The sequence below is a fragment of the Daphnia carinata genome, chromosome 8 (assembly GCF_022539665.2).
Source record: "Daphnia carinata strain CSIRO-1 chromosome 8, CSIRO_AGI_Dcar_HiC_V3, whole genome shotgun sequence".
Taxonomy (NCBI): Eukaryota; Metazoa; Arthropoda; class Branchiopoda; order Diplostraca; family Daphniidae; genus Daphnia; species Daphnia carinata.
The window spans coordinates 3,530,266-3,553,397 of record NC_081338.1 but is presented as its reverse complement, the minus strand read 5'-3'; the positions used below and the strand labels follow the sequence as shown (position 1 = coordinate 3,553,397).

Genomic DNA, 23,132 nt, shown 5'->3' with positions numbered 1-23,132 from the left:
AAAGAAAGTCAGAGTCGTTTGGCTTTCTTTATCCGGGGTAGCATCGTGTAGGATTCCTAGTAAACTGTGAGTTCTCGTTTTTCTTACTGAGACTGCATGCAATAACCGGAGCCCTTTGCCAGGAATTGTTTCATTTTTATTTGTTTGCTGGCTGTAGCTAAAGCATATCTTGGCTTGTCACTGTTACTGCTGCACATCGGTTCCACGTATCACATTTCTTTTGTCTGGCCATGGTCTGACATGCCCCAAGATTGACGTCACCATGATCAGCAGGCAATAATAGCAGCAATAAGTCGTAGTTTAATTTATGTGTTGCATTCCAAAAGCTCCTGCATAATGTGGGCTACACGTCTTTCCAGCAAAAAACCATTTTTGGCTCGTCAAATTTTTCATCACTAACCATATATATTCACCATATTTCTCGTTTGGCTTTTAAGAATTCCTTGTGCAATTTGTTGTTGTCGTCATTTTTCTGCCATTCTATCTCCAGCTCAAGAATCTGAGACTTTCAGCAGTTAATCCAGCCAAGAATATGAACAGCGATTGGCTATACAGAGCCCTCCTCGCCTCGGTATAACGAAGAGAGGTGCGTCAATGACCAACTCAAAATGCTGACAAGCTTCATTCCCTTCTTCACTCACTGCTGACAGTTTAGCAAATGTTGCACACACCTATACAAAAGCTGTCCCCAAAACCCAGGACGTTTACATGTTTCTCACAAGTCGTAACATTTCGTGTATTTCGTCTGACGATGGATTCAAGTCAGCACGGGAAACCCACTGCTGCTGACGCGGTCAGTTCCTTGGGCATTCATCTAATCCTGTAAGGTTTACTCCAACAATATGTCAAAGTACCCATTGGTGTGATTAAAATAAGCAGTGAATCCTAAAAACTGCACAGAAGACTTACTAAACTAGTGCTAGGCTAAACGTCCAAGAATACACCGTGGTTGATCTCGTAGTAAAAATCTAAGCCGATCACATTTGAAATGGGTCAAATTTTTCAAGTTTATTCACTGATCGAGTGATACATTTTCTTCTTAGGCAATGACCAGCAAATAAACGTAGGATAATCATCTCTTTTTCCCAGAAACGCTGCTTTTGCACGCAATAAACTGCGAGTTAAACAAGGAAATGAGATCCTTGAAATAGTAATTTTTTTCTGAAATTTAGGAGGTTATAAGGAACAATCAGCTCATACAGATACACAAAAAAAAAAAGGAAAAGTTGTTTCACGTGCGACGATACTTCGTATAAAGATAAAAATGGAAGTTTAACAAGAGGGGATTAAACGCTATTTCTCCAACAACGATAGCTCAAGTATCCGCTGCAACAGTTCATCGTCCTCCTTGGAACGCCGTTCTTCTTCCAGGGCCGTCTCTCGGGCTGAGACTATTAGCGCCTCTGCCAGCAGGCTTGCCTCGTCCTGCGCTTCCGTCGTTCCTCCTGATGATGAAGCATCCACAGGGTTGAATCCTAATTCCGTTGGGATTCCTAAACTGGCTTCGATAGCTCTACGCGATCGCCAACACATACAGTACACAAAGCCAATTTTTCTCTAGCAAGCACTTTTACCATTAGATACAATTGGAATAAAGGGGAATCATACCTTTGCAATTCTTCTTCTTCGGCGGACATGCAAAATCCTAGAGAGGATGATGGTCGAGGTGGCAATGGTGACCTATTAGTTCTAGATACTTGAGGGGTAGTTGGGGGTTTATGTGCCTTTAATGCCTCCCAAATGTCAACCTACAAACAGAACCGTTTTAGTGAGCTGAAAGAAACCAAAAATAAGAAGCAAGAAAAAAAGACTTAGAAGTAATGAGATAACCTCGTCACCCTCGGAGCCAACATCTAACAAACTTTGTTGAATGGCATATTGCAACAACTCGTCCTCTTCATCCATCGAGAACTGTCGGCGAGACGAAGAGCTGACTGACGCTCCTCCCATGCCGTACAATGTATATTCACCGGGAGTTACAAAACAGCTGTCATCCACAACGCAGGAAAGCCTATCCTCTTCTTGGATAACGGAAATGCCATGGACAGGCTCGTCCAACGCAAAAGTATTGCCGAACGTCACGCATGCATTCATGACGTGAAACAGAGGGATTTCTAATCACGAAAAGCGCATTAAATCCTTGCTAAGTCACACGTCACGGTTTAGGTAGTTACTATTGATTACCAATTTTTGTTGGGAAGCCAGCAGGAAGTTGCATTTGGATGAAGTCCCTTAACTTAGCAAAATGCGTGCTCGAAATTGCCATCAGATCAACAATGGGCATAATCTGATCCACTAGACTTAGCGGGAACTCTTCGCAGAGCCATAACGTAGCCTTTAACAAAATTTAAATTGTATTAGTTATTTTTTTTTTCTGAACTCCTATAGGGAAAGTGTCATACCGTACCTTGAATTTCTGGGTCTTGGTGGTCATTTCTTTTGGTCGGCCAATGTCCCGCTTCCCTAGATCAACGCTGCTGTCAAAGTATTCTTCCATCGTGACTTCGTGGGAATTTGAACCGTCCTGAAGTTATGAATAGGGATTAATGCAAAATCAAGAAGAATTATTAAATGGTGCTTAATACGGGTAATGTGGGCTCTTCAATGTGCTGACCAACAGCCAAAAGTGAATTGAGCAAAAAGCCCGAACCGGCGACTTTAGTTTTATCTTCAGGAGTGAGATGTTCTGTTCGAGTTTTCGTAACTAGCTCGACATTACTGGCACTAAATACTTTACATTCACGGCCGTTCACTACTTCCATTTTGTCCGACCGCCAACCCCAAAGACCGCTCTTATTCCTGGATATGATATTGCCGATCAATTTGAGTGGCGGATATAGAGGAACATGTAAAATCCGTGTTACCGCTCAAAGGAGATTTTGTCCGTGTCAACATAGGTATGAACAATGGGTGATGTGACTCTAGCCATGACTGCTTCATTAGAGGGGGCCATTAGATGGCGTGTAACTTGATCCTCCTGAAGCGTTCGCAGTTCTTCTACGAAGACTTCCTTGGCTTCGTGGTCCATTTCCAATAGAACAGCCTTATCAACACCTGATTACAAAGAATTATGATAACGATCCGCAGATCAAAGATCAATGACTATTGGGCAACAACCATATACTACTACAGCGTTGTTTAGCGTCAACTACAGGCCATGTACGGAAAATATACCATTTCGTAATTTGTAAATATAACTCCGCTTTCCCCATAAAAGTTGAGGGGCTTTGCATGCAATTATAAAGATTAAGAATAGTACTTGGAGGTGTGGAAATAAGAAATTTTAAAAACTCACCTTCAGACTTGAATAGGTAGCTTTTACTTCCTCTCTGCCAGGATGTCTGATCAAATCCGAGCAGGGTCGTATCTATACGAACATTCGAGCCCTGCTTATACACTTTATATGTATCACTTGGACACATTCTTGATACAAGAGGAACTATAATAAGACACCAAATTACTTTAATAATTCTAAAGTTATTCATATAAAGTATTGCTTTACCCCAACTAGTGAATTCCCATTTCATTTCCATATAGAAATCAGGGGCCTGAAACAACAATGGTGAATGAAGCTCTAAAATTGCTGAATGGGAAGCATTAAGATGTAACAAGATTAAAGAAAGTAACCTCTTTCAATTTTTGAAGTAGGGCAGGTACACCAAGCATTCTTGTTGTGTGCCGCTGGAGATCTCTCTTTTGCAGAACTGCACTAATGATTTGATGATTACCTGTTGAAACAGCTTCCTGGACAACTACATGTAAGACAATAAAATATTACAATTTACAGAATCTTAAGTGGCACACAAGCGTTATATCAAATACCTGTCCAACCCTCTTTATTTTCAACATTGACATTGGCACCATTTTCCAACAATAAGATTGTACAGTCTAAATTTTCAAGGGTTACAGCCAACATAAGAGGAGTCCTGCCCCGGGGATCGAGTTGTTCAAGATGTTGCAGGTTAACATTTTCAGGTAAGAGGGCTGAGCGTAGGGCGACAGTATTATTCTTCCAGACTACATAGTGCAGAGGGTACTCTCTTGCGATGTCGGATTCTTCGCGTTTCATGTTGAACTGATCACAATGAAGTCCATCAATAAACTACCAACAGACACAGAGAATCGCTGTTTTTCGATGCAATTTCGAAATGTCAAACAGGCTGATTTGTAAACTTCTCGCGCATGTCTGCTTAATCGGGTACGCCAACTACCTAATATTTTCGGCAACCTCGTGTTAACTGCCATACAGAAAGGTTTATATCAGGGAAACACCAAGAATACGTGCGGAACTTGGGTACGTTTTGTTCGTAATTTAATAAGAACCGAAGCATAAGCGTATGTACGTCAACTATGTGTGCACCTAGACATGGGCTGAAACCTTTCATGTTTCTAGTCAATCCAATGCCATATGTCTTCGCATATTTCTATCCACATGTTAATCAATCCACAATGGACCTACATCTTCGTGAAGATAAATACATGCTTTAACAGCTACAAAAGCCTGGATATACGCTCTCTGGTTTTTCTATGGCGTGGGCTTCATTGAGTACCAATTGCACGTATGTAAAAATGTCCTAAAAATAGCATTTTAGATCTTGGATGGAGTAGGGATATCGCAAATTCTCCTTTCAAGCCAGCCCGTGCAGCCATTCGCCATTGCCAATGTTCCGATATATAACCTGGTTACGGACTGCACAGCCACATCCGACTGGCATCCGGTAAAAAGCGGATTAGTGGTTTTATCTCATTTGTGGCACACTCCCGCTGTAAACGACATGGTACTGATTTGCTATGATCTTGAAGAGCAATAGTTCTTCCATCATTTGAAATTTTCTCTTGTGTCTCATTAGTTATTTTGGCGCTCCTTTTACCTTTAGAACTTTTTATCTTCTTCCAAAACTCTAAAAAATGTGCTATTTAGCACGACGGTGAAAGATGATCCATCGACTCGTTTATTGCAATAGGAGGCACTTTAGTTTGAAACAACAAAAGATATTTGCAGTCACAGTAATATAGGCAATCACTTGTTTGAAAACGCTAAAATTATTAGAGCATTTCAATCAACAGTTTAAACTTTGTTACTCTATTTTCCCAGCATTATAGATGGGCAAACATAAATACGCAAAAACAGGCGTTCTATTGGAAGAGCGTGACGAGTTGCTTGGTGGCTTTCGCCACGTCATAGGCGCCTTGAATGATCCGCTGAGTGACAGCTTGATCGGGCGGGCACGGAGCTGTCGTTCCAGCTTCGTGGCATTCGGCCAGCAACCTAGAAGCGCTAGTTGTCAGCTGATGTATGCAACTTTTCACCTCTTCACTCGCCCCCTAAACAAATCACGTAAAAGAAAAAAATGGAATACTATTAACACTTTGAAACATAAATTTGCATCGTTATTTTGCGTAACAGAACCTGAGGGACAATGGTTGCCATGGACTGTACGGCTTCAACAATACGTTGGGCACAGGGCTCTATTTGATCCTGCCGCCGATCTTGCACGTTACGAAAGACTTCCTGTATACGCCGGGTGATAATATTTGTTCGTCGGACCACCTCGTCAGCGGTGGAAGGAGGCGGTGGAGAGGCGGTTGTAGAAGCAGCTGTGCTGTTGGTGGGTGTCGATCGTTGAGGAGAACGAGGTCCTTCTCTTGGCTCATACATGCTGTAATGACGTGCTGCGTGAATTTTGGATCCCCTTAAAGTTATTGGCTCTTCTAAACTTTTTGACGTTGGGGTGGCTGGTCCATTAAGGGCGACTGTTGTTCCACCAGTCGCAGGAACCGGTTGAGTTTTTAATTGATTGTTTTCTTGCACCAGCGTTTGAACCATGTTTTGCAGTTGGGCAATCTGCGTTTGCATGTTGGTATTGCTTGCTAATAACTCCTGCATTCTCACGTTGCTCAAGGACAACTGCTCTTTGATGCCAATGTATGCCTCTACTGAGACACCACTATTTTGTTGGCTCAAATCCTGTTGTCCCTTAATACTGTTTGCCTGCTTCTGCTCGGCTAAGATTTGCTGTTGCTCCGCGAGTACAAATTCTTCTTCGGAAGCAACACTATCATATAGTGGCTCATCGTCCGAACCGTCCAGCTTGATGTTATTTTGCATGTCTTTCAGAACAAGAATAAAGTAAAGCAAGGGATGTTTATTATAGGACGAAAAATAACGATACCTTTTAAAGAAAAAACCATTCCACCCTGCTGTCTCCGTTTTGCTTCCGAAAGTAAATCAATTAATAATGTAGTAAATTCGCGTGCGTTTAGTCGACCAAGTTTCTGGCGGGCCTGGTTTCGGGTGGGTGATAGCTCTGCATTGACTGGTAAGAAAGGAACGCTATGACCCCGATCGACCATTTGCTGAAGGATTGGCCCTTGCAGTGCCAACCAATCTGTTTGTTTAGGAAAGCATAGTTCGTGTTCTAAAAATACCAATTTCTCTCAGAAATTATGAAACGTACATTGCTCTGTTTCTCTTCGATCCACTTCATCGTAAGCGTCCATGGCCATCTCCTCGAACAAATAGTTAGGTAGCTGGAAAAAATTAAAATGTAATGTCTATGGGTTAGGCGAAAGCGATTAATGACTCTAATACCATTTGTAGTTTACGCTTTGCAACTTTGGCTACGTCAGAGTTACTGTCAATAGAATCAGCCATTTCAGGAATCAAGAAATGCTGGCCCGATGAATGGTCCGGTTTTCGTTCGCAGAGATAGTAGCTGATGCGGTCTGTCAATTCGTACTGGCTTTCTACCAGACGATGGGCTATGTCCTTGTATCCCGCTTCGCTATTATGCGCCAGAACATATTGAATCCGTCGTACTAATACTACAGCACAATTTCTTTAAGAACCTAGCGTGATCGGCGGGTGTCTTTCCGAACGAATCCAAACCTCCTGGATCAGCACCATATATTAAAAGCAATTCTACTTGTGATGCTTGGCCTGCTCCAGCTGCAACATGTAAAGGGCATGTGCCTTTTTCCTAAAATAAAAATTACACTTAAGAGATCAGTTACAAATGCCAAATAGCTTTGGGATGGATTTACTTGATGTAGGTAATTAGGGTCTGCTCCAGTGGACAAGAGTCGCAAGCTGGTTTCCAAATTTGCTGTCCTTACACTAGAGTGAAGTTGCTTAGATACATCTCTGTCCTGTAAATCCCCACAGTCTTTATCATCTTTGCTTCCTCCTCTGAACACAAAACCAAGTAACTGGTGCTTGGTTCTAATAAAGTCTGCTTTAGTTGGTCTAAAAAACACAAATGGGTAATCTTTCAGCAAATATTTTCTATTGTGGTAGTATTTCCTCTTTTAAGTTTAAGTACTTAATGGGATCTTTGGCTTGGGGCTTCTTTCTCACTGATTTGCTATTGGTTGGATCAAGTAGTGAATGCTCCCATATACTGTTTGCACCATTACTGTGAAGTGCATGGACCATCTACATATACACAAAATAAATTGACAGCCTTCAGTGATCATTTAATTTTAGCAATCTTACAGCTAACTGTGCTGGGACCCATGTTCCTTTCCGCAATGACTTTATGTGTGAGACATGTCTGCCCAGGGTTCTATGTACACTACAACATTCATCACATATGAGAATCCCCTTATTGATGGAGGCCCAGGTTGGATCTAAAGTAAACAAACAAAAAAACATTAGCAACCTGTTGAATTCATTCAATGATTTAAACAAACAATTATACCGAATGCCCCACAATCTGCACACGTATCGATAACACTTCTAGCCAGTTTTGCTCTAGACATAATTAAAGTATCACAGAAAAATACGAGCCACACAGTCTGTCATTTAGGGCGTGTTTTTGATAAAATCATTCAACTGCTCTGCTTCTTGCTTTCACAAAAAAAAATAGAACCCTTCTTTTTTGACAGCCTCTGTCAAAGATCGATCATAAATTGCCGGGATATCGATAATGGAAAAGACTGGAATTAATCGATTATTTCGCATTCTGCTTTAAATTTAAATTCTTGTTTTAAAAGCAGAAGAAATCTTTGCTGTCATTTCAAATAACTAGTGCGACTAAGTTAACATTTTGATCCAAACACGTAACATTTTCGGCACACTATCCGAAGACACCAGAAGGTAAGCATGTGTCGAATATTTTATCGCATTTTTTTTTTTTTTACAAATCATTCAGAATTTTACCAAATAATCATAAATTATTGTGTGTCTCATGCCATAGTTAGTTTAGCATCACCTGCTTCATTTCATTTTCTGTAAAATATGGAATCGAAAACATCAGCAAAAAACCAACCCTGTGTAGAAACAGGAAAGAGTCAACCATCTCAGATCCCAAGGGCTCTTAGTTTAATCAGAAAAGGTACTAATAAATTCTATAGTCTATGTCTGTGGGCCACTTACCAATAATGAGATTTGTTACCTAGGTATGGCTTTTATGCAGCATCGCTGTAGCCCTAAAAGCAACCAAGGGAAGCAACACAGCTGTAACTTGGTAAGGTCTGTCTGTCCAAAGAAGTGGGAGCAAAACCAGGATAACAAACCATCTAGCAGCCCAAATTTTGGCAAGCAAGATAACAAACCTTCTAAATCAACCAGGACACCAAAAGCAGTGAAACCTGTCAGCAACAACAAAAAACTTATCTTCAGACCATCACCATATTCATATTCTACTAAAAAGGTGGACAGTTTAGTTGTATTGTTTCTTTTATTGAAATCCACTATCTCACGCTGTACTTTGTAGCCAACGCAACAGTCGCGGATTCCTGTAAGGAGATGTCAATCTGTCACCCCATTAGCTGAAAGAATAACTTTGCTTGAGTCAGAGGAAATGGAACTAGAGGAACGGCTGCGAATCGTCCGAAATCGGCTAGAAAATTTGAGGGTGCTGAGAACCAACCAGGTTTTTATTGATAGAATGAATCAAGCAAGTAACCAGAAAATGTCGAAGATTGAAGAAGAGCCCTTGGGCTCACCATCAGTTGCTTACTTAAGACCTTTAAGACCTCGGGCTTACTCGGTCAACGACTATATCCAAAGCGGACCTTGATTTTCTTCTCACTTTGCTGATTTCTGTTCAGTATAACCAATGCTGCCATGTTTTACTTGAAGATATGTGTACAGTAGCTTCATTCCACACAGAGCTTTTATCTATATTACGTTCACATTGAGATTTTTTATCGTAATACATTTTATGGTACTTGTGATATCGGCTTCAGTTTTTCGTTGGCAATTGTCCAGAGCAAATTTGATGGTCGTCGAACATGGTCTGACTTTTAATGGGCGCCCCACTCTTAAAATAAATTCTGAATCGAATATGGTCACGAATTACGAGACGTCGCGTCAATGTCCAGAGATATTTACAGCATTGCAAACTTCTTTCACAAATGACACAGCTTTTTACACGTTCGTCCTTGAGATGCCAATGTAAAACAATCCGTTCTAGTGTATAGTGTACTGCTTTCATACGTTCTAAATATTACATTAATACGCTATACTAGAGCAACAAAATATTTGAACAGGTATTTTTCATTCTAAAACACAAAAAACAATGTCAACATTAAACGTGCGTCACATAAAATTCAAAATAGAAAACCCAAAAATAAAATAAAATGCCAACCCCAACACCAGACACATTTGAAACACAAAAAAAAAAAACAAGAGAAATATCATACATTCTAAAGAGTGAACGCAGTGGCAAAATGTCGATGTATAGCAGCAACAAACATGGGTGCGGAGGTACACAATCACCTGCAGTCAGGCGCTTTGCAATTGTTTTAATTCGATCGCATGATGGTCGTAGATACGTTGGAGGGAAAAAGCCAAAAATTTAAACAAAAGAACGAGGTCTACAGTGTGTTTTGGGCTGTGACAATGAACGTCACAACCTTGATACCATGATAAGATCCAGTCATTCTCAATATCTCATTCAAAAACAATGATTTGTAAATTAGCGAGGCGAGACATTGTTGTTTGCCTTTTTCTATAGCGGTGCGCATCGGCAGACACAACACGAGGGAAAGAGGAACCAGTCCATGAAAATTCCTTTACAGTCATTATCCGGATCATAAGCCAAAAGCCTGTGCCATTTATATTTTTGTTCGCAACTGCAGTCGCCATTACAACGACCAGTTCGAGGTTTTCTTTAATTTTTACCATCAAGATCATCCAAAATATTCATTAGGATTTTATCATTACTTTATATAACGTAAGGGGAAAAAAGAACTTACGAGCAAACTTCTTGGTGGACGGCCTGTTCAAAATGCTGAGTATTAACAATGGCCCGTATTTTGCCCGAACTATTAGCGGCCCAATAAGGAGTTACCACTTCTACCGTCGACTCGCAAGCATCCGATCTACGTGTATTTAAAGGAAAACAAAAATGAAAAGATTAGCCTTGGCCTGAATTCGAATTTGTAAAAATTGCATACTTGTTATCTTTTTCTTTATTGGTGTTCCGATTATTCGTCTGGCGCCGGGTCCTATTTTGTCCGTCAGCTAGGAACCCTCCGCCAAAGATGCTGCTTCCATCGGCTTCCAAGTCTTCGGCGAAGAGCTCGGAATCTCGAAAGTGCCAATCGCTATTGGCTGATCCTTTGTCTGGTGACGTCGAATGTCTAACGGAGCGTCGATTACTTGCAGCCGCTCCGCCGTTGGTACTCGTCGGCGCCGGTGTTTGAAATTCGCCGTACATTCGCCTTATGAGCGCTTTGTTTTCGTCGATAAATTTTTCGATTGGATCCCTAAAACGTATTCAAAATGGTCGTCAATTGCAGCCATGAAAAAAAACAAAACAATGGCCTCCCTTGTTGTGACTATGAATTAAAAGGAGACGATGACAGAGATTGGCATGAAAAATGAACTCTGAGAGGACGTGAACCTCACGAATGCAATGTTGTTGCGTACTTGGTGAACCGGCCATCCTATTAAGGGACGTTTATCTCCTAAACAAAAGCTTCTATCGGTTCACAGCTGTTGTTGTTGTGTTTCTTACATTCTAGACTTAATTGACGTTTTATTGTATCAAATAGCCAAAAAGAAAATAGGGGAAGACATTCACTATCTGAGTGGAGGCAGAGCAAAATTGGAAAGACCTTGGGAACTGAAACAATGATTACAAAGCAATCACGACTTGACGTATTTCTTGCTTTTCCTCCGTCTACGGGAGGAAAAAAAAACACAAGGAGTACCGCGTTTCCCGAATTAATTGAATTCGCTATAAACGAACAAGAAAAAATGAAGAAGCGAGAAGAAAACGGAGTGGCGAATAATAAAAACGAAGAATTTCAAAAATAAAATATTTAAAAAAAAGAGAGGTGGGTATTATAAAACATAAAGAATTAGAAAAGCTATGCAATGAAACAACAGCTGAGCGATGTCCGCAGGGCGGGTGAAAGTTTCTTTTCTCGTGAATACGTGTAAGGCAATCCGACATGTATAGCTATTTTGCATAACATTGGCGACGAAGAAAAAGAAATTAATGTACACACACTAAAACAGGTACGCTATCTAAACAAATACTGTAAAAATCATCATTCAAAAATAATCAATATAGCGCGTTAGCTCCTCAGACTCTTTCGGTCCTTGACACACATGTTGCCTATTATTCAACTAAAAGGCCACTACAAACGCTCGTTTTCGCGGATAGCCAAACGATTTTTTTCGTTTTATTTCCCGTCTTTAAAAGGACTGATTTTTTTTCCCCCTCTAAAAGCAGCAAACCGTAAATTATCTAGCGAACTATAACAAAGATTACAACTATATAGAAATGAGTTCATTTATTACCCTGGATAACGATTGCCTGCTGTTGGGCAAAAGAGTTGGTTGAGCCGCTTGATGCAGGGCAATCCGCGGATGATGTCGCCACGTATTTCCAGGCCCATGGCCATCGACATGGCCGTCCATAGAATCTGCCAAATTGAATAGGAACTGTTAAGAACGAAATCAAGCGACCAGAAAAAAAAAAGCACAATACGAAGCCCGTCTTAAAAGACGTGAACATTTCAACATGTAAATGCAAGAAAATCAGCAGACAAGAAGGTGAAGAAGAAAAAGAGAGAGAGAGACAAGAGAAGCGGATGAAAAATGAGGAAGTCTGCCCTTGAAGTATACGAAAGAGATAAAAACATAGGAAAATAAAGAATTTAAGGTTAGATAAAAATGGGGAATCCAAGATGCTGAGAGCCCCGAGAGTGTCTGTTCTATTATTCTATTGATTTTCGGAAACGTTTTAGTCAAGCAAAAGAAAAAATTAAAATAAAGAAAAGATGCCGACCATTATATTATAAAGAAAACTGATAAAGTTCTTTATTTCTTTTGAAACATCTATAAAAAAAAAAGGGAAGAAGAAAAAGAGAAGGGGCAGGACCCCTCCAGCTACTCAGTGTAGACGAACTCTTTTAAGTGGTAAAAAAAAATAAGAAGAGGAAGGCGCCTTTATAAAATTAAATGAAAAGAAAAAAAGGTAGGAGATAACACAATCAAACTATTAAAAAAAATAAAGGGGCAAATTTATAAAATGAGAATGACATTATCTATAGATACCAGGAGACGAGAGATGACGTAGTGTTGCCGAATCATGGCTATATTTACAATGGATTTGGGGGAAAAAAAGGAGAAAAAAAAAAAACAAAACAAAAACAAAAAAAAAGAAAGATCGCGCGCACTTTTTGAAATTCAAAACAGGTGACGGAATCGATCACGGAAATACACGCACAAACTGGGAAAAACCGAATCCTCTCTCTCTCTCTCTCTTTTCTGACTATCGCTTCGCACGCGCACACACACAACAAACAGCCTCCTTTTTTCCCGTCTTTAAACAAAAAAAAAAAAAGCAAAACAAAACACGGCAGGTACACACTCACGGGAGCGTCTATTTATCTGGTAACGATAGTAGCCTTGAAGAGGCCACGACGGCACAGATGTCTGTCTCTCACAAGATGCCGACTGTAACTGCAGAGCTGTCGCCCTTGAAGAGTTGAAGAAGGCAGTGATGGTAGAACGGCTGGCCAGGTACTATACAGTATGTAGTAGCAAAAAAAGCGTACAAGCTTTTGTGTATAGCTCCAGGAGCTCTTCAGCCAAACAATTCCGACGTGTAAACGACGCTCGTGATATGCGCCGCCCTTCCGAGTGAAAGAGAGAGATTCTTAACTATGTTTCTTCACCTTTCATTTTTTTTTCTTGACCCAGTATTTAAACTATTCGACATGAATGTGAACTATTTGTTTAGTATATTATTAAAAGCCTAACCTGTTGAAGAAGAATTTCTTTAACGATATGAAGAATGGCACTAGATGGCGGACTTACAGGTATTTGAACGAGGGTGCCGTTGCTGAGAGCCGACACGGTGAATTTGGGCAAGATTGGCCAATCGCTGTTGTTGTTGGTGGCCAACGGGCCGAGATGTTGGCTATTCCTGTTGGGCAGCATCCAACTGTTGAGCGGGTGGTCTAGATCCATCACCGGAATCGGTTCCAGCAACTGACTGGAATCCTGTGGCTGTTTGATCCGCCTCGCATGAATCGATCTGTCAGCACTGGCCACCACCGGTCCTGTCTGCTGCATTTGTTCCATCCGCGCCTTGATTTCTCCCAGTTGATCCAGCTGCCGCTGCTGCTGGATAACATTCTCTTGAGGCTGATGGTTGAACGTGCCGCCCGCGCTTTGTGTCTGATTCCAATTGTGAAAAAGCATCCGTAATCCGTTGCTATTGGCACCACCTGGCGATTCGCTGGCTGGAAGGAAAGCCAGCGGATCGTTGAACAAGAGCGACATGACTCTCGCAACGAGATCCGGGTCGCTCGATGAGGGATACTCGACTGATTGAGCTTTTGACTGAACGCCTTTCTTCTATACATTACTTCTGGAGCGTGCGTAGAGTGTGAGCGTGAGCGACGAGGACCTTGTTTGGCTACTACTACACACACACACACACACACACACACACTCCACTCTCTACCACCGCAAAAATAACATTTTATTTTGTTTTGTTCATTCTTTCATCCCGGAACGATTGCGAGCGTGGGACTCCTCCCACCTAGTTGCTGCACAATCCAGCACAACCTACAGCAATCGTGTCTAAGCCGCACGATACGAGGGGGGATCTTCCAAAAAAATCAAAACAATGCATCTATTAAATTTCAATTTAGTTCGGGATTTTTTTTTTCTTCTTTTTGAACGCGTACAAATGATATGCGCATCCTATTAAATGTGATTATGTCAATGGGCTCATTAGCCATGCAGGAGCAGCGATTCCATTATCGATCGGGCAGCACTATTGCCTTCCCCCCCCCCTCCCTTTGCTTGCCCGATTTCGGTCGTCTGTAAGCGCATTGGCTTAATACCTTTTTTAGAGCGTGATTAAACGCTGTCTCGGTCAGTGTCAACAATAAAGCCACATCAGATCGAATTAATTGATTTTTTTAGTTGTTGTTTCTTTAAAAAAAATAGAAAAAAGTGCCTTTTTAAAATTGAAATGAGGTTCAGAGAGTCTATCTGTTGCGCAACGAGACTATTCAAAATATCATATTAGGGAAAAGGGATTTTTTTATTTTTTATTTTTTGGCAAAAGAATATTCATATTTTTATGTCCTTGATATGATTGTAATAATCAGCAAGCTACCGGTTTCCAGGGGAATTTTTATACTTTGCTAACATCCGTTTTCAAATTGGAATGCCATTATAAATGAAATCTTGATGTTCTAGCGATAACTGTGCCTTTTTTTTTCTCTATAAATTTTGGCTCTCCTTTTTTTGCATTTGAAAAAAAGAAGTCTATTTTTCAAAGCGCCCGTATAAAGCGTCAGCGTAATCAATTAGAGTTCTCGATCCGTTCATGGCTAACTTGGGACCGGTGTCAACCGAAGGTTAGTTGGCTGTTTGGCAGTCACGAAATGGGCGATGCAGCATCACGCTGCGGGCGCACAAGTGTCGCTATACAGCGCTGGGGCAATGTCTGTTTTGCGGTGGATCAGAGAAACGCGTTCGGGACGATGGCGTTGCCTCAATTTTTCGAAACCCAGACAGTTAAACAAATTTTTGTTGTTGTTGTTCTGCGTTCCAGGTCTCTAGCCAATGGACCACACCCAATCCCATGTGTTGGAATAAAGCGTGAAACAAACATCCTTATAGAAAAATGATTCTACAAGTCTCTTCGTGTGGTGCGGAACAATCGCGATATTAACATTGACCCATTTGAATCAGGGCGTTCGTGATCGCGCACACAGCGCGCACATTTCCGCGCCGAACACTCCGAAACAAGTGTCTCTCAACAGGTGTTCGATCCCAACAAACGATAGCATAAAGTTTTTTTTTTTTTTGTCCGGCTAGTTGCTTGTCATTGAACTGGATTGCTATAATTGTTTTGTTTTCTTTTTAAAGATGGAAAATATTCAAAAGCTCTAAATTATAATTTCCACAAGAAGCTCCTCCATAGCAATTTCAAACAATAGTAATTAAAAAAATAAGAACTTGGATGATGTCAAGGTTATAGAAAAGCGGCTTTTTTTTTTGGCACTATCAGCCTGCACAGTTTGGTTCCTGACCACACCCGATTGTTGAAATACCAACAGGTAACACAGGGAGGAAAATGCCTTGACTCTCCCTGGTTGTTTGTGCTGTCGTGTGCAATCATTTTCATTTTTCCCTTCCTCATTGCATTAACGACTGAGCTATAAAAACGCGGCGATCGCGTCCGTTTTTGTTTTTGATGTGCGCAATAGGCAGAATTTGGTATGTAAATCGTCTCATTTCATCCCCAGTGCACGTCTACACGCAAACGATCTCATCACGAAGCTAGCAGTTCAAGGCTAAAATCACTGCGCCTATGGAAGCTATCGTATCATGCCTATTTTCGGAATACACACACACATCAAGAAAAAATAAAATGCGGAAATGTTCGAATTGTTCCAGAAGGGGGAAAAGGTAGTATCCGCGTGTGTCGTGAAAAACTGCGCATTTTGCAGTTAGTGGACGATACGAAGGTCAGTAGCCATTTGACACGACAAACACGTAGTTATCTAATCACCCAACATCGATCAAACCATTTTGGCGCTAGATAATAATCGCTACTAATCTTTTTTTTTATTACTTTCCATTATATTTAGCAGTGTCACGCTGTTCGTTGGCAGTTGTTGCTTCACACCTAGTCATCCGAGTCGCATCTGTTCAACTACAAAAAAATATGCTGAAGTCGGCGATGATTGTTGTTGTTCTGGCCCAGCTAAGCCTGGGTCAAATCATCACGTTGCGTAAGAAAACTTCAACATTAAATATCTCTTTTTTAATAACCAAATTTTATTTATTTTTCTATTGGATGGGTTTCATTAGAACCTTACGCCATCGAACCTGGATCGCTAACCGTGTCGGGTATTTCGGCCGGAGGAGCGATGGCCAGTCAGTTTCACGTCGCCTATTCGGCGGATGTTAATGGCGTCGGTATTTTCGCTGGAAGTAAGTTAGACCTCAATGGCTGTATGAAAATGAATTAACAAAATAATTGTATCTAATTGCACAAATCAAGTCCCGTACGGATGTGCCAAGGGTTCGTTGGCCGGAGCTCTCAATTGCATGAGCTCTCCGTTTTTGACGTCTGTGCCGACGCTGATCAGTCGTACAGATGGGTACGCTCAAGACGGCACGATCGACCCGACTTCAAACATGTCCGGCGATCGTGTCTACGTCTTTCACGGTACCAGAGATTCCACCGTGAACAATCGGAACGGCGATCAGATCGTTGAATATTATCAAAACTATCTTTCTGCCTCGGACATTGCAACGGAGTTCACCATTGCCGCTGAGCATTGCCAGGTATTTATTAACATGCAGAAGAAAAAGAAAATTAAAATTAAATTTTGTGTTGAAAAAATGATGCGCTAAAAGCCGACCGATAATTTCGGCGGAGAATGCAACAGGCAGAACACAGCCAATTACATCAACGACTGCGATTATCAAGGAGCCTTCTTAGCGTTGACTCATCTCTACGGCGGATCGCTGTTGCCCGGCTCGACTGCCATTCCAGAATCCAACTTGTTCCAATTCGATCAAGCGGAATTCTTCGGCGGAAGGCCGGAAAGCTATTCCATGGATTCCGTTGGTTACATTTACATTCCAACCGAATGCAAAGACCCGACGCGCTATTGTAAACTCCATGTCGTCCTCCACGGATGCTTACAAAGCAGGTTATACTTTTAAATTTAAATCGATAAGTGAACGAAGCGTGGGGGTATGGTTGGTTTCTTCCACGCATATTCAAGGATTTCCGTTGAATATTTTTTTTTTCCTTATCGTTGTTGTTTGAAAACAGCCAAGATATCGGAGATGTGTTCGTGAAGAACGCTGGCTATTTGGAAGTAGCCGAAAGCAATGGAATTATCCTTTTGTTCCCGCAAGTCGTGAAGACGCCATTGAGCAATCCCAATGCATGTTTCGATTGGTGGGGGTAAGTGGATATCTCTTTTGCTTGTTCAACATCTAGAAGCTTGCGGGTAACAATCATTTTTCATAATAACTTTGCAAACAGATATGCTGGTAACGACTACGACCTCAAATCGGGAGTCCAAATGGACGCCATCTATCAAATGTGCAAAAGGCTGGGCCTCTAAAAAGCAAATTTCGTTTAAATCTTGTTTAACCAATGACATAATAATAAACATCGCATCGTTCTCTACTTTCATTATATACAATTAAAATAGAGAAGAAGATCCAAGCGCAATCTATAAAACCATACAGCCACACCCATTTCTCGTGCACGTTTGAACGACAATATTCGGCTGCTGTTGAAACGACAATCGTGCAAGCGATCGTGAGTAGACGTCATGACACAAATGTGAAATGATAGCAAAGAAAACCCAAGGGTAAACTACATCAAAGGGGAAAAGAATGTTTTCCTTTATACATATCTTGTTTAATAAATAAAAAAAACGAGAGCACCAAAGGGGCGTTACCGTGCAGCCTCCTACCAGCCCTTCGCCAAACTATCCAAAAGGGCTATCAGTAAAGCTTGTTGATAAGAAGCTGGATTAGATTGTCAAATATAGCCGGACCCTTTTGCACGATGAATACAAAAAAAAAAAAAAAAAAAAAACAAGGGCACAATCGGGCTCGGGTATTTTCGTTGTGCGTCACAGTACGTTTGTTCAACTGAGAAGCGGGATTTTGTACCACACCCGTTGACCGCGAACGCGAGCTATTATATTTACGTTTTGACCGAAGAAAAAGGAAAACAACAACCCCGCCTTTTTTTTTTTTTTATATGCATCCAATGTTTGTGTATTTGTTGGATGACTTATCATTTTCACTAGCACATCTGATTATACCGGAGAGGTGAGAGAGATAAACGAATAAAATGCGTTGGAATGTTCAAGAACGATCTGCATATAAATAAGACAGGCATATGTAATTCAAGTCTTGTATAGAAAATAAAAAGAAAAATAAAAGTCTTTTTGAGCGGACGTTGATTGAAGAGGGCTTGGCGCAACACTAAGGTACACTACCCCCTCCGTGCACAAAAGAGACTCACACACACACTCACGAGGGGGAAAAAAATGTCGCGACGCCACGTTTTGTCTTTGACGGCTGCTGCAAGACTGATGAGTCTTGTGATGGCCCTGCTCCCAGCTATTTTGGCTGCTCCGCCGTCCTTGACTGCCAGCCCCTTAGGTATCATTTGAATTCAATTTTCTATTTGTATCTGAAAATGGGAAAAGAGAAGAAAGAAACATACGAGTTTTTCTTCCTCGCAAAAGAAATGCTTTTGTAAATTTATTTGGGTAATGAAATATTGATTTTTAGGTACTTATAATATTCAATCGGGATCGATCACGACATCGGGAATCAGTTCGGGAGCTGTCATGGCCACCCAATTTCATGTGGTCCACTCGTCGAGTATCAACGGTGTCGGCATTTTCGCGGGAGGTAAAGCTAATTAATCATTTCATTTCGAATGTGAAATTTACGTGTTCATTTGCATACAAAAGTACCTTACGGATGTGCTCTCGGTTTGGTGGCTGAATCGCTCAACTGCATGCTCTACCCGAACCTGGTTGTCATGGCCAATCTGTACGCCCGCGTGTCCACCTACGATTTATACGCCAACATCGACTCTGTTAATGGATTGGTCAACGATCGTGTTTTCATATTCCACGGTACAGAAGATTCCGTCGTAAATCCAGGTAAGTTTTATTCTGTTGTTGCTCTTACATGTAAAATAAACATCCTAATACGATTGGTTGAATTCAAGGCTCCGCGAATAATGTGGAAACTTTCTACAATCGATACAACTCGCAGGTTTACAAGAAGACGGACATCGCTGCCCAGCATTGCATGGTAAATGCACGTCAGTTGAATTAATTCGTTCGACATTCAGTAGCCTAACACATTGTCTTATAGCCAACGGATAACTATGGCGGGGCTTGCGATCAGCTCAACAGTGCCAGTTACATCAACAACTGTGGCTATAACGGCGCATACGAAATGAGCAACTACCTTTACGGTGGACTAACCAGACCCTCAGGTAAATTTACAGAGACAGACGCTAATAAAGAAGACTCATGATTAAATGAATACTTATTCAGGAAACGAGGCTATTTTGTCCAATTTGATCGAGTTTGATCAATCGGAGTTTTTTGAAATCTCAGCGCCATCAGCGTCCAGTATGGATACGATCGGTTACGTTTACGTGCCGACGCGCTGCGCAAACGGCGCCCAATGTAAATTGCACGTTGCTTTCCACGGATGTCAGCAGGGCAGGTATAAGAACCTAATGAACACACATGAGGAAAGAAATTGAAATTGATCGTTTATTATGTTTAGGGAAGAAATAGGCAACGTCTATGCTCTTCACGGTGGATACCTGGAAGTGGCCGAATTAAATGATATTATTGTTCTATTCCCGCAAGCCATCAAGACGCCGCTGTCCAATCCGCAAGGATGTTGGGATTGGTGGGGGTGAGTTATTGCATCACGTACATCTGTCTTTTGTTTATCCTTACAATCTTTTATTCGTGTTTATTTCAGATACAACAACTACCTTTACGATACTCGTAATGGAAACCAGATTCTGGCCGTCAAACGGATGGTTGACAAAATGACAGGATTTTTCATTTGAGATAAACGTTTTGCGTGATAACGCGAAATCGTCAAGAATGATGTCACACTTGGACGGCCCAAAATAAGCGTATATAACGTGTGTACCATAAAACTGTATTTCGTGTGTATAGAAACGAGCAGTCTCAATTTTATCTTGAATGAAAATTCTTATCGCAACAGTCCAAGCTTTCCTTTTTCGTTCAGATACATTCGCTTCGGTACGCTCGTACCACCTGGTGATTCACGAACGAACGAACTGCAAAGAGTTTCACGCTTATTTCTGGACCGGCATTTTAATGCTAATTCATACTTCATCGTGAATAAAAATTGACGTGCTCCTATGTGGCGAATAAGCCAAGAGTTAACATACAACTCGTATAGCTATGTTGAGTTAGAATCGGCTTTGCAACCAAAGTGTTTCGAGTTCAAATCTCCTTAATACATCTGCGGTTGTCCCAACACCTCCTCGGGCTGTTGGGGCCACAGTGGCACGGGAGTTACTACTACATGTAACCTAGTCCTAGCCAGATTGCAGTAAACTAGTCTTCACCTTAATTGTGATGAAGATGGAGCCATATTCCATGATTCTGTTGAGCTCCTATGGAGCTAGGATAGCGTGAGGAGACCATGGTTCTAACATTATTTTTTAAATCATCTGCACCTCCTTTATTCACTGAATGAAATTAATCTTTAAGACGGGGCAAACAGACATAGTTAACAGCTCGTAGAAAGGTGATACATACACTCATGACCCAATTGTGCGTTTCATGAGCTATGGGATTGCTGGGTTTTTCCCGATTGCTACACGCATAGTGGGTACATGTTGAGCCCCCAGTTGGCCTCCGTCAGGTGCAAAACATTTGTTGGTTAAAGACCTATTCTTTCGTTGGCATGAGTAAATCACATCAATATATCAACCAGTCCTTTTTCTAATCATACGGTATTTTGTCCCTTTATTGTCGTAGAGCAGAAATTTGAGACATCTAGGGTTTCATTACTTTCATTAAAAGGTGTTACGTTTACGCTCTTCAGCTCGAGACAGATTGAAACTGACTAAAACTCTATGCATCACACAGTGAAAGTGCGACGTAAGCCCGAGCCAAAAAGGTTAATGCAAGTGATACTTTTTAAAAACACAACGGTCATTGCATTGACGTAACAAGATCATTCGCTGACGCCCTACACCAAGTTGGCTAATGTCAATAATTTGAAATTTTTCATGGCCATCTGTTGCCAATCTGTAATGGAGTGCAATAATCTGCATCCACGTATCATATGAGTTATTCATTCTGGTAACCTATTTTTGCGAAGCATACTTTCGCTTAATCGATCTGTCATAGCACGCACCGCCCTCTTTCATAATTGTCTTCCATCAAGAATTTGTGTATAAATACGGAGTCTGACTGGCTTTTGAATGCACAGTTCAACAACTGCTTCAATCAGCTCTCTACAATTCCCAACATGAAGGTAAACAATCGCAGCTTTGAAAATTCACATTGTTTCAATGCATTAATGTTCATGTACTTATCGAAATTTCCTACGTGTACATCAAGTTCCTTATCCTCGCCGCTGTCGTCGTCGTTGCTGCCGCAAACTACAATAACGTTCCAACTTATTCGGCTCCTGCCTCCTCCGCTTATGTTGAACAGGTGTACTCCACATCCACTTACTCCGCACCAACTTACTCTTCATCGGAATACTCCGCACCTTCGTACTCTGAACCGGAATACTCCACAACGACTTACTCCGCACCTGCTTACACCACAACCGAGAAATACGTGAGTGTCAAACGACAAATTAATTTCCAAAAACGTATGTATATGTGTATACTATATCTTATTACTTAATGTTCCACAGACTGCCGAGTCCAGTGATGAAGAGGAAAACGATGAAGAGAACGAAGAGGCTGACGTTGAATCCAAGAAAGAAACGGAATACTCTAAGCCTAGTTACACAACCGAGACGTACGCTGCTCCTTCTTACAAGGAACCTGAATACACAACTGCATCCTACGTTGCACCTGCGTACGTAGCTCCAGTTTACTCCGCTCCTGTCTATGAGGCCCCAGCAGCTCCAGTTTACTCCGCTCCAGTCTACGAAGCCCCAGCAGCTCCAGTTTACTCTGCTCCAGTCTACGAGGCCCCAGCAGCTCCAGTTTACTCTGCTCCAGTCTACGAAGCCCCAGCTACCAGTGCTCCGGTGTACACCGCACCCGTCTACAATGTTCCAGTCGCCGTTTACTAAACTCAGGCACTGCCCTCCCGGTTTATCAAACTCTTTCCTACCGCCAATTCCTTGAAGTATTATTTAAAAACAGAAAAAAAAAAGAATTATTATTTATTAAAGACTGTGAATTTAACAAATGAAATCACCTTGAGATCAATATAATCACCAAGCAAAACAACATGTTCTTCGTAATGTTTAATTTTGTTCCCCAAATTCAATTGGAGGCAATTCAACTGGTAAAACAAATCGATGAGAATTATAATAAACGAACAATCCCTTTCACTTGGGGCCCTTACGGTTGCTGTAGTTACAGAACCGTGGAAAACTCGTGACGGACCGAAATGGAAACATAGAGGGGCCCTAATGGGGTTGAAAACGAAATAATCGGGATCTTGGCTAGTTACGAAATAGGCCCTAACAAGGACGGGAAAGGCAATTACGGCTTTAACTTTAGAACGCGAATGTATAGCTAAGATTTAAACGTTCACCGAGTCAACGAAGGCCTTGAAAAAGCGGCCTCTTTAACTTGTGTCATTCGGTGTACTTTCGCATTCGTTCTGACGTATAGCAATCAAACTATAATCAACCATTCAATCGGTTGATTTATGTCCAGTTCTTGCGATACTATGCCGACAGCGTATGCATAATTAGTGGTCTAATACTAAAAGCGGCTAAAAGACATAACTGTGTGCCTCGTCAAACGTTATGTTACCTATAACAGCAGTGGAGGGATTGTACGCAATGGAAACGACTACGCACAGATCCTCGGGGATTGTTGTGGGTTCGCTGTTGAATCAAAAATTGTGAAAGTCACAGTCAAGAAGACGCTTCGTTAGGAAGCAGA

The 23,132-nt window shown here is 41.3% G+C and overlaps 7 protein-coding genes across 11 annotated transcripts; 4 read left to right on the top strand and 3 right to left on the bottom strand.

Moving 5' to 3' along the window:
* Nucleotides 1-989: 989 nt before the first annotated feature.
* LOC130703738 (ankyrin repeat domain-containing protein 13D-like) lies at nt 990-4,277 on the bottom strand. Of its 3 annotated transcripts, none has more exons than XM_057525187.2 (12): nt 3,823-4,277; nt 3,628-3,752; nt 3,503-3,548; nt 3,296-3,439; nt 3,175-3,225; nt 2,865-3,054; nt 2,586-2,799; nt 2,408-2,524; nt 2,185-2,335; nt 1,831-2,114; nt 1,609-1,748; nt 990-1,445 (listed from the first exon to the last, which is right to left on the bottom strand). In XM_057525187.2, the coding sequence occupies exons 1-12, from the start codon at nt 4,067-4,069 to the stop codon at nt 1,337-1,339; spliced, it is 1,818 nt and encodes a 605-aa protein (XP_057381170.1). In that variant the 5' UTR covers nt 4,070-4,277; the 3' UTR covers nt 990-1,336. The 3 variants fall into 3 exon arrangements, with proteins under 3 accessions (XP_057381170.1, XP_057381168.1, XP_057381169.1); XM_057525185.2 differs by having other exon boundaries at nt 990-1,513; nt 3,823-4,268; XM_057525186.2 differs by lacking the exon at nt 3,175-3,225 and having other exon boundaries at nt 990-1,513; nt 3,823-4,255.
* Nucleotides 4,278-4,924: 647 nt separating this feature from the next.
* Nucleotides 4,925-7,889, bottom strand: LOC130703737 (ARF GTPase-activating protein GIT2-like). Its single transcript, XM_057525184.2, has 10 exons — nt 7,701-7,889; nt 7,496-7,629; nt 7,323-7,435; nt 7,045-7,246; nt 6,850-6,980; nt 6,593-6,785; nt 6,459-6,531; nt 6,174-6,389; nt 5,411-6,111; nt 4,925-5,325 (listed from the first exon to the last, which is right to left on the bottom strand). The coding sequence occupies exons 1-10, from the start codon at nt 7,759-7,761 to the stop codon at nt 5,137-5,139; spliced, it is 2,013 nt and encodes a 670-aa protein (XP_057381167.1). The 5' UTR covers nt 7,762-7,889; the 3' UTR covers nt 4,925-5,136.
* A 298-nt stretch (nt 7,890-8,187) lies between these two features.
* On the top strand, nt 8,188-9,180 carry LOC130703760 (uncharacterized). Of its 2 annotated transcripts, none has more exons than XM_057525213.1 (3): nt 8,188-8,336; nt 8,401-8,654; nt 8,718-9,180. In XM_057525213.1, the coding sequence occupies exons 1-3, from the start codon at nt 8,240-8,242 to the stop codon at nt 9,021-9,023; spliced, it is 657 nt and encodes a 218-aa protein (XP_057381196.1). In that variant the 5' UTR covers nt 8,188-8,239; the 3' UTR covers nt 9,024-9,180. The 2 variants fall into 2 exon arrangements, with proteins under 2 accessions (XP_057381196.1, XP_057381197.1); XM_057525214.1 differs by having other exon boundaries at nt 8,199-8,336; nt 8,730-9,180.
* A 233-nt stretch (nt 9,181-9,413) lies between these two features.
* LOC130703747 (protein spaetzle 3-like) lies at nt 9,414-13,857 on the bottom strand. Its single transcript, XM_057525200.2, has 5 exons — nt 13,283-13,857; nt 11,759-11,883; nt 10,405-10,716; nt 10,204-10,329; nt 9,414-10,116 (listed from the first exon to the last, which is right to left on the bottom strand). The coding sequence occupies exons 1-5, from the start codon at nt 13,748-13,750 to the stop codon at nt 9,957-9,959; spliced, it is 1,191 nt and encodes a 396-aa protein (XP_057381183.1). The 5' UTR covers nt 13,751-13,857; the 3' UTR covers nt 9,414-9,956.
* Nucleotides 13,858-16,082: 2,225 nt separating this feature from the next.
* LOC130703754 (poly(3-hydroxybutyrate) depolymerase-like) lies at nt 16,083-17,642 on the top strand. Its single transcript, XM_057525207.2, has 6 exons — nt 16,083-16,224; nt 16,304-16,426; nt 16,497-16,783; nt 16,856-17,154; nt 17,280-17,414; nt 17,496-17,642. The coding sequence occupies exons 1-6, from the start codon at nt 16,158-16,160 to the stop codon at nt 17,575-17,577; spliced, it is 993 nt and encodes a 330-aa protein (XP_057381190.1). The 5' UTR covers nt 16,083-16,157; the 3' UTR covers nt 17,578-17,642.
* An 840-nt stretch (nt 17,643-18,482) lies between these two features.
* LOC130703752 (poly(3-hydroxybutyrate) depolymerase-like) lies at nt 18,483-20,241 on the top strand. 2 transcript variants are annotated; one of them, XM_059496507.1, is made up of 8 exons: nt 18,483-18,634; nt 18,767-18,889; nt 18,952-19,146; nt 19,215-19,300; nt 19,364-19,482; nt 19,541-19,723; nt 19,787-19,921; nt 19,991-20,241. In XM_059496507.1, the coding sequence occupies exons 1-8, from the start codon at nt 18,520-18,522 to the stop codon at nt 20,079-20,081; spliced, it is 1,047 nt and encodes a 348-aa protein (XP_059352490.1). In that variant the 5' UTR covers nt 18,483-18,519; the 3' UTR covers nt 20,082-20,241. The 2 variants fall into 2 exon arrangements, with proteins under 2 accessions (XP_059352490.1, XP_057381188.1); XM_057525205.2 differs by having other exon boundaries at nt 19,364-19,487; nt 19,549-19,723.
* Nucleotides 20,242-21,489: 1,248 nt separating this feature from the next.
* On the top strand, nt 21,490-22,466 carry LOC130703762 (uncharacterized). Its single transcript, XM_057525217.1, has 3 exons — nt 21,490-21,529; nt 21,616-21,840; nt 21,920-22,466. The coding sequence occupies exons 1-3, from the start codon at nt 21,524-21,526 to the stop codon at nt 22,304-22,306; spliced, it is 618 nt and encodes a 205-aa protein (XP_057381200.1). The 5' UTR covers nt 21,490-21,523; the 3' UTR covers nt 22,307-22,466.
* The last annotated feature ends 666 nt before the right edge of the window (nt 22,467-23,132 follow it).

What these genes read in the sequence shown, in the direction of transcription:
- LOC130703738 (XM_057525185.2), bottom strand. Translation starts at nt 4,069, where the DNA reads ATGAAACGCGAAGAATCCGACATCGCAAGAGAGTACCCTCTGCACTAT. An exon ending in CTACCTATTCAAGTCTGAAG is followed by an intron (nt 3,226 to 3,295) that starts GTGAGTTTTTAA and finishes TTGCATGCAAAG; the next exon opens with CCCCTCAACTTTTATGGGGA. An exon ending in TATTTACAAATTACGAAATG is followed by an intron (nt 3,055 to 3,174) that starts GTATATTTTCCG and finishes CTTTGTAATCAG; the next exon opens with GTGTTGATAAGGCTGTTCTA.
- LOC130703737 (XM_057525184.2), bottom strand. Translation starts at nt 7,761, where the DNA reads ATGTCTAGAGCAAAACTGGCTAGAAGTGTTATCGATACGTGTGCAGAT. An exon ending in TCGAAGAGAAACAGAGCAAT is followed by an intron (nt 6,390 to 6,458) that starts GTACGTTTCATA and finishes CTAAACAAACAG; the next exon opens with ATTGGTTGGCACTGCAAGGG. An exon ending in TGGCAACCATTGTCCCTCAG is followed by an intron (nt 5,326 to 5,410) that starts GTTCTGTTACGC and finishes TGATTTGTTTAG; the next exon opens with GGGGCGAGTGAAGAGGTGAA.
- LOC130703760 (XM_057525213.1), top strand. Translation starts at nt 8,240, where the DNA reads ATGGAATCGAAAACATCAGCAAAAAACCAACCCTGTGTAGAAACAGGA. An exon ending in TCTTAGTTTAATCAGAAAAG is followed by an intron (nt 8,337 to 8,400) that starts GTACTAATAAAT and finishes TTTGTTACCTAG; the next exon opens with GTATGGCTTTTATGCAGCAT. An exon ending in ATTCATATTCTACTAAAAAG is followed by an intron (nt 8,655 to 8,717) that starts GTGGACAGTTTA and finishes TGTACTTTGTAG; the next exon opens with CCAACGCAACAGTCGCGGAT.
- LOC130703747 (XM_057525200.2), bottom strand. Translation starts at nt 13,750, where the DNA reads ATGTCGCTCTTGTTCAACGATCCGCTGGCTTTCCTTCCAGCCAGCGAA. An exon ending in GCACCCTCGTTCAAATACCT is followed by an intron (nt 11,884 to 13,282) that starts GTAAGTCCGCCA and finishes TCAATTTGGCAG; the next exon opens with ATTCTATGGACGGCCATGTC. An exon ending in GCAGGCAATCGTTATCCAGG is followed by an intron (nt 10,717 to 11,758) that starts GTAATAAATGAA and finishes AATACGTTTTAG; the next exon opens with GGATCCAATCGAAAAATTTA.
- LOC130703754 (XM_057525207.2), top strand. Translation starts at nt 16,158, where the DNA reads ATGCTGAAGTCGGCGATGATTGTTGTTGTTCTGGCCCAGCTAAGCCTG. An exon ending in CGTCGGTATTTTCGCTGGAA is followed by an intron (nt 16,427 to 16,496) that starts GTAAGTTAGACC and finishes GCACAAATCAAG; the next exon opens with TCCCGTACGGATGTGCCAAG. An exon ending in CACGGATGCTTACAAAGCAG is followed by an intron (nt 17,155 to 17,279) that starts GTTATACTTTTA and finishes GTTTGAAAACAG; the next exon opens with CCAAGATATCGGAGATGTGT.
- LOC130703752 (XM_059496507.1), top strand. Translation starts at nt 18,520, where the DNA reads ATGTCGCGACGCCACGTTTTGTCTTTGACGGCTGCTGCAAGACTGATG. An exon ending in TACGGTGGACTAACCAGACC is followed by an intron (nt 19,483 to 19,540) that starts CTCAGGTAAATT and finishes TTAAATGAATAC; the next exon opens with TTATTCAGGAAACGAGGCTA. An exon ending in CACGGATGTCAGCAGGGCAG is followed by an intron (nt 19,724 to 19,786) that starts GTATAAGAACCT and finishes TATTATGTTTAG; the next exon opens with GGAAGAAATAGGCAACGTCT.
- LOC130703762 (XM_057525217.1), top strand. An exon ending in ACACCACAACCGAGAAATAC is followed by an intron (nt 21,841 to 21,919) that starts GTGAGTGTCAAA and finishes AATGTTCCACAG; the next exon opens with ACTGCCGAGTCCAGTGATGA.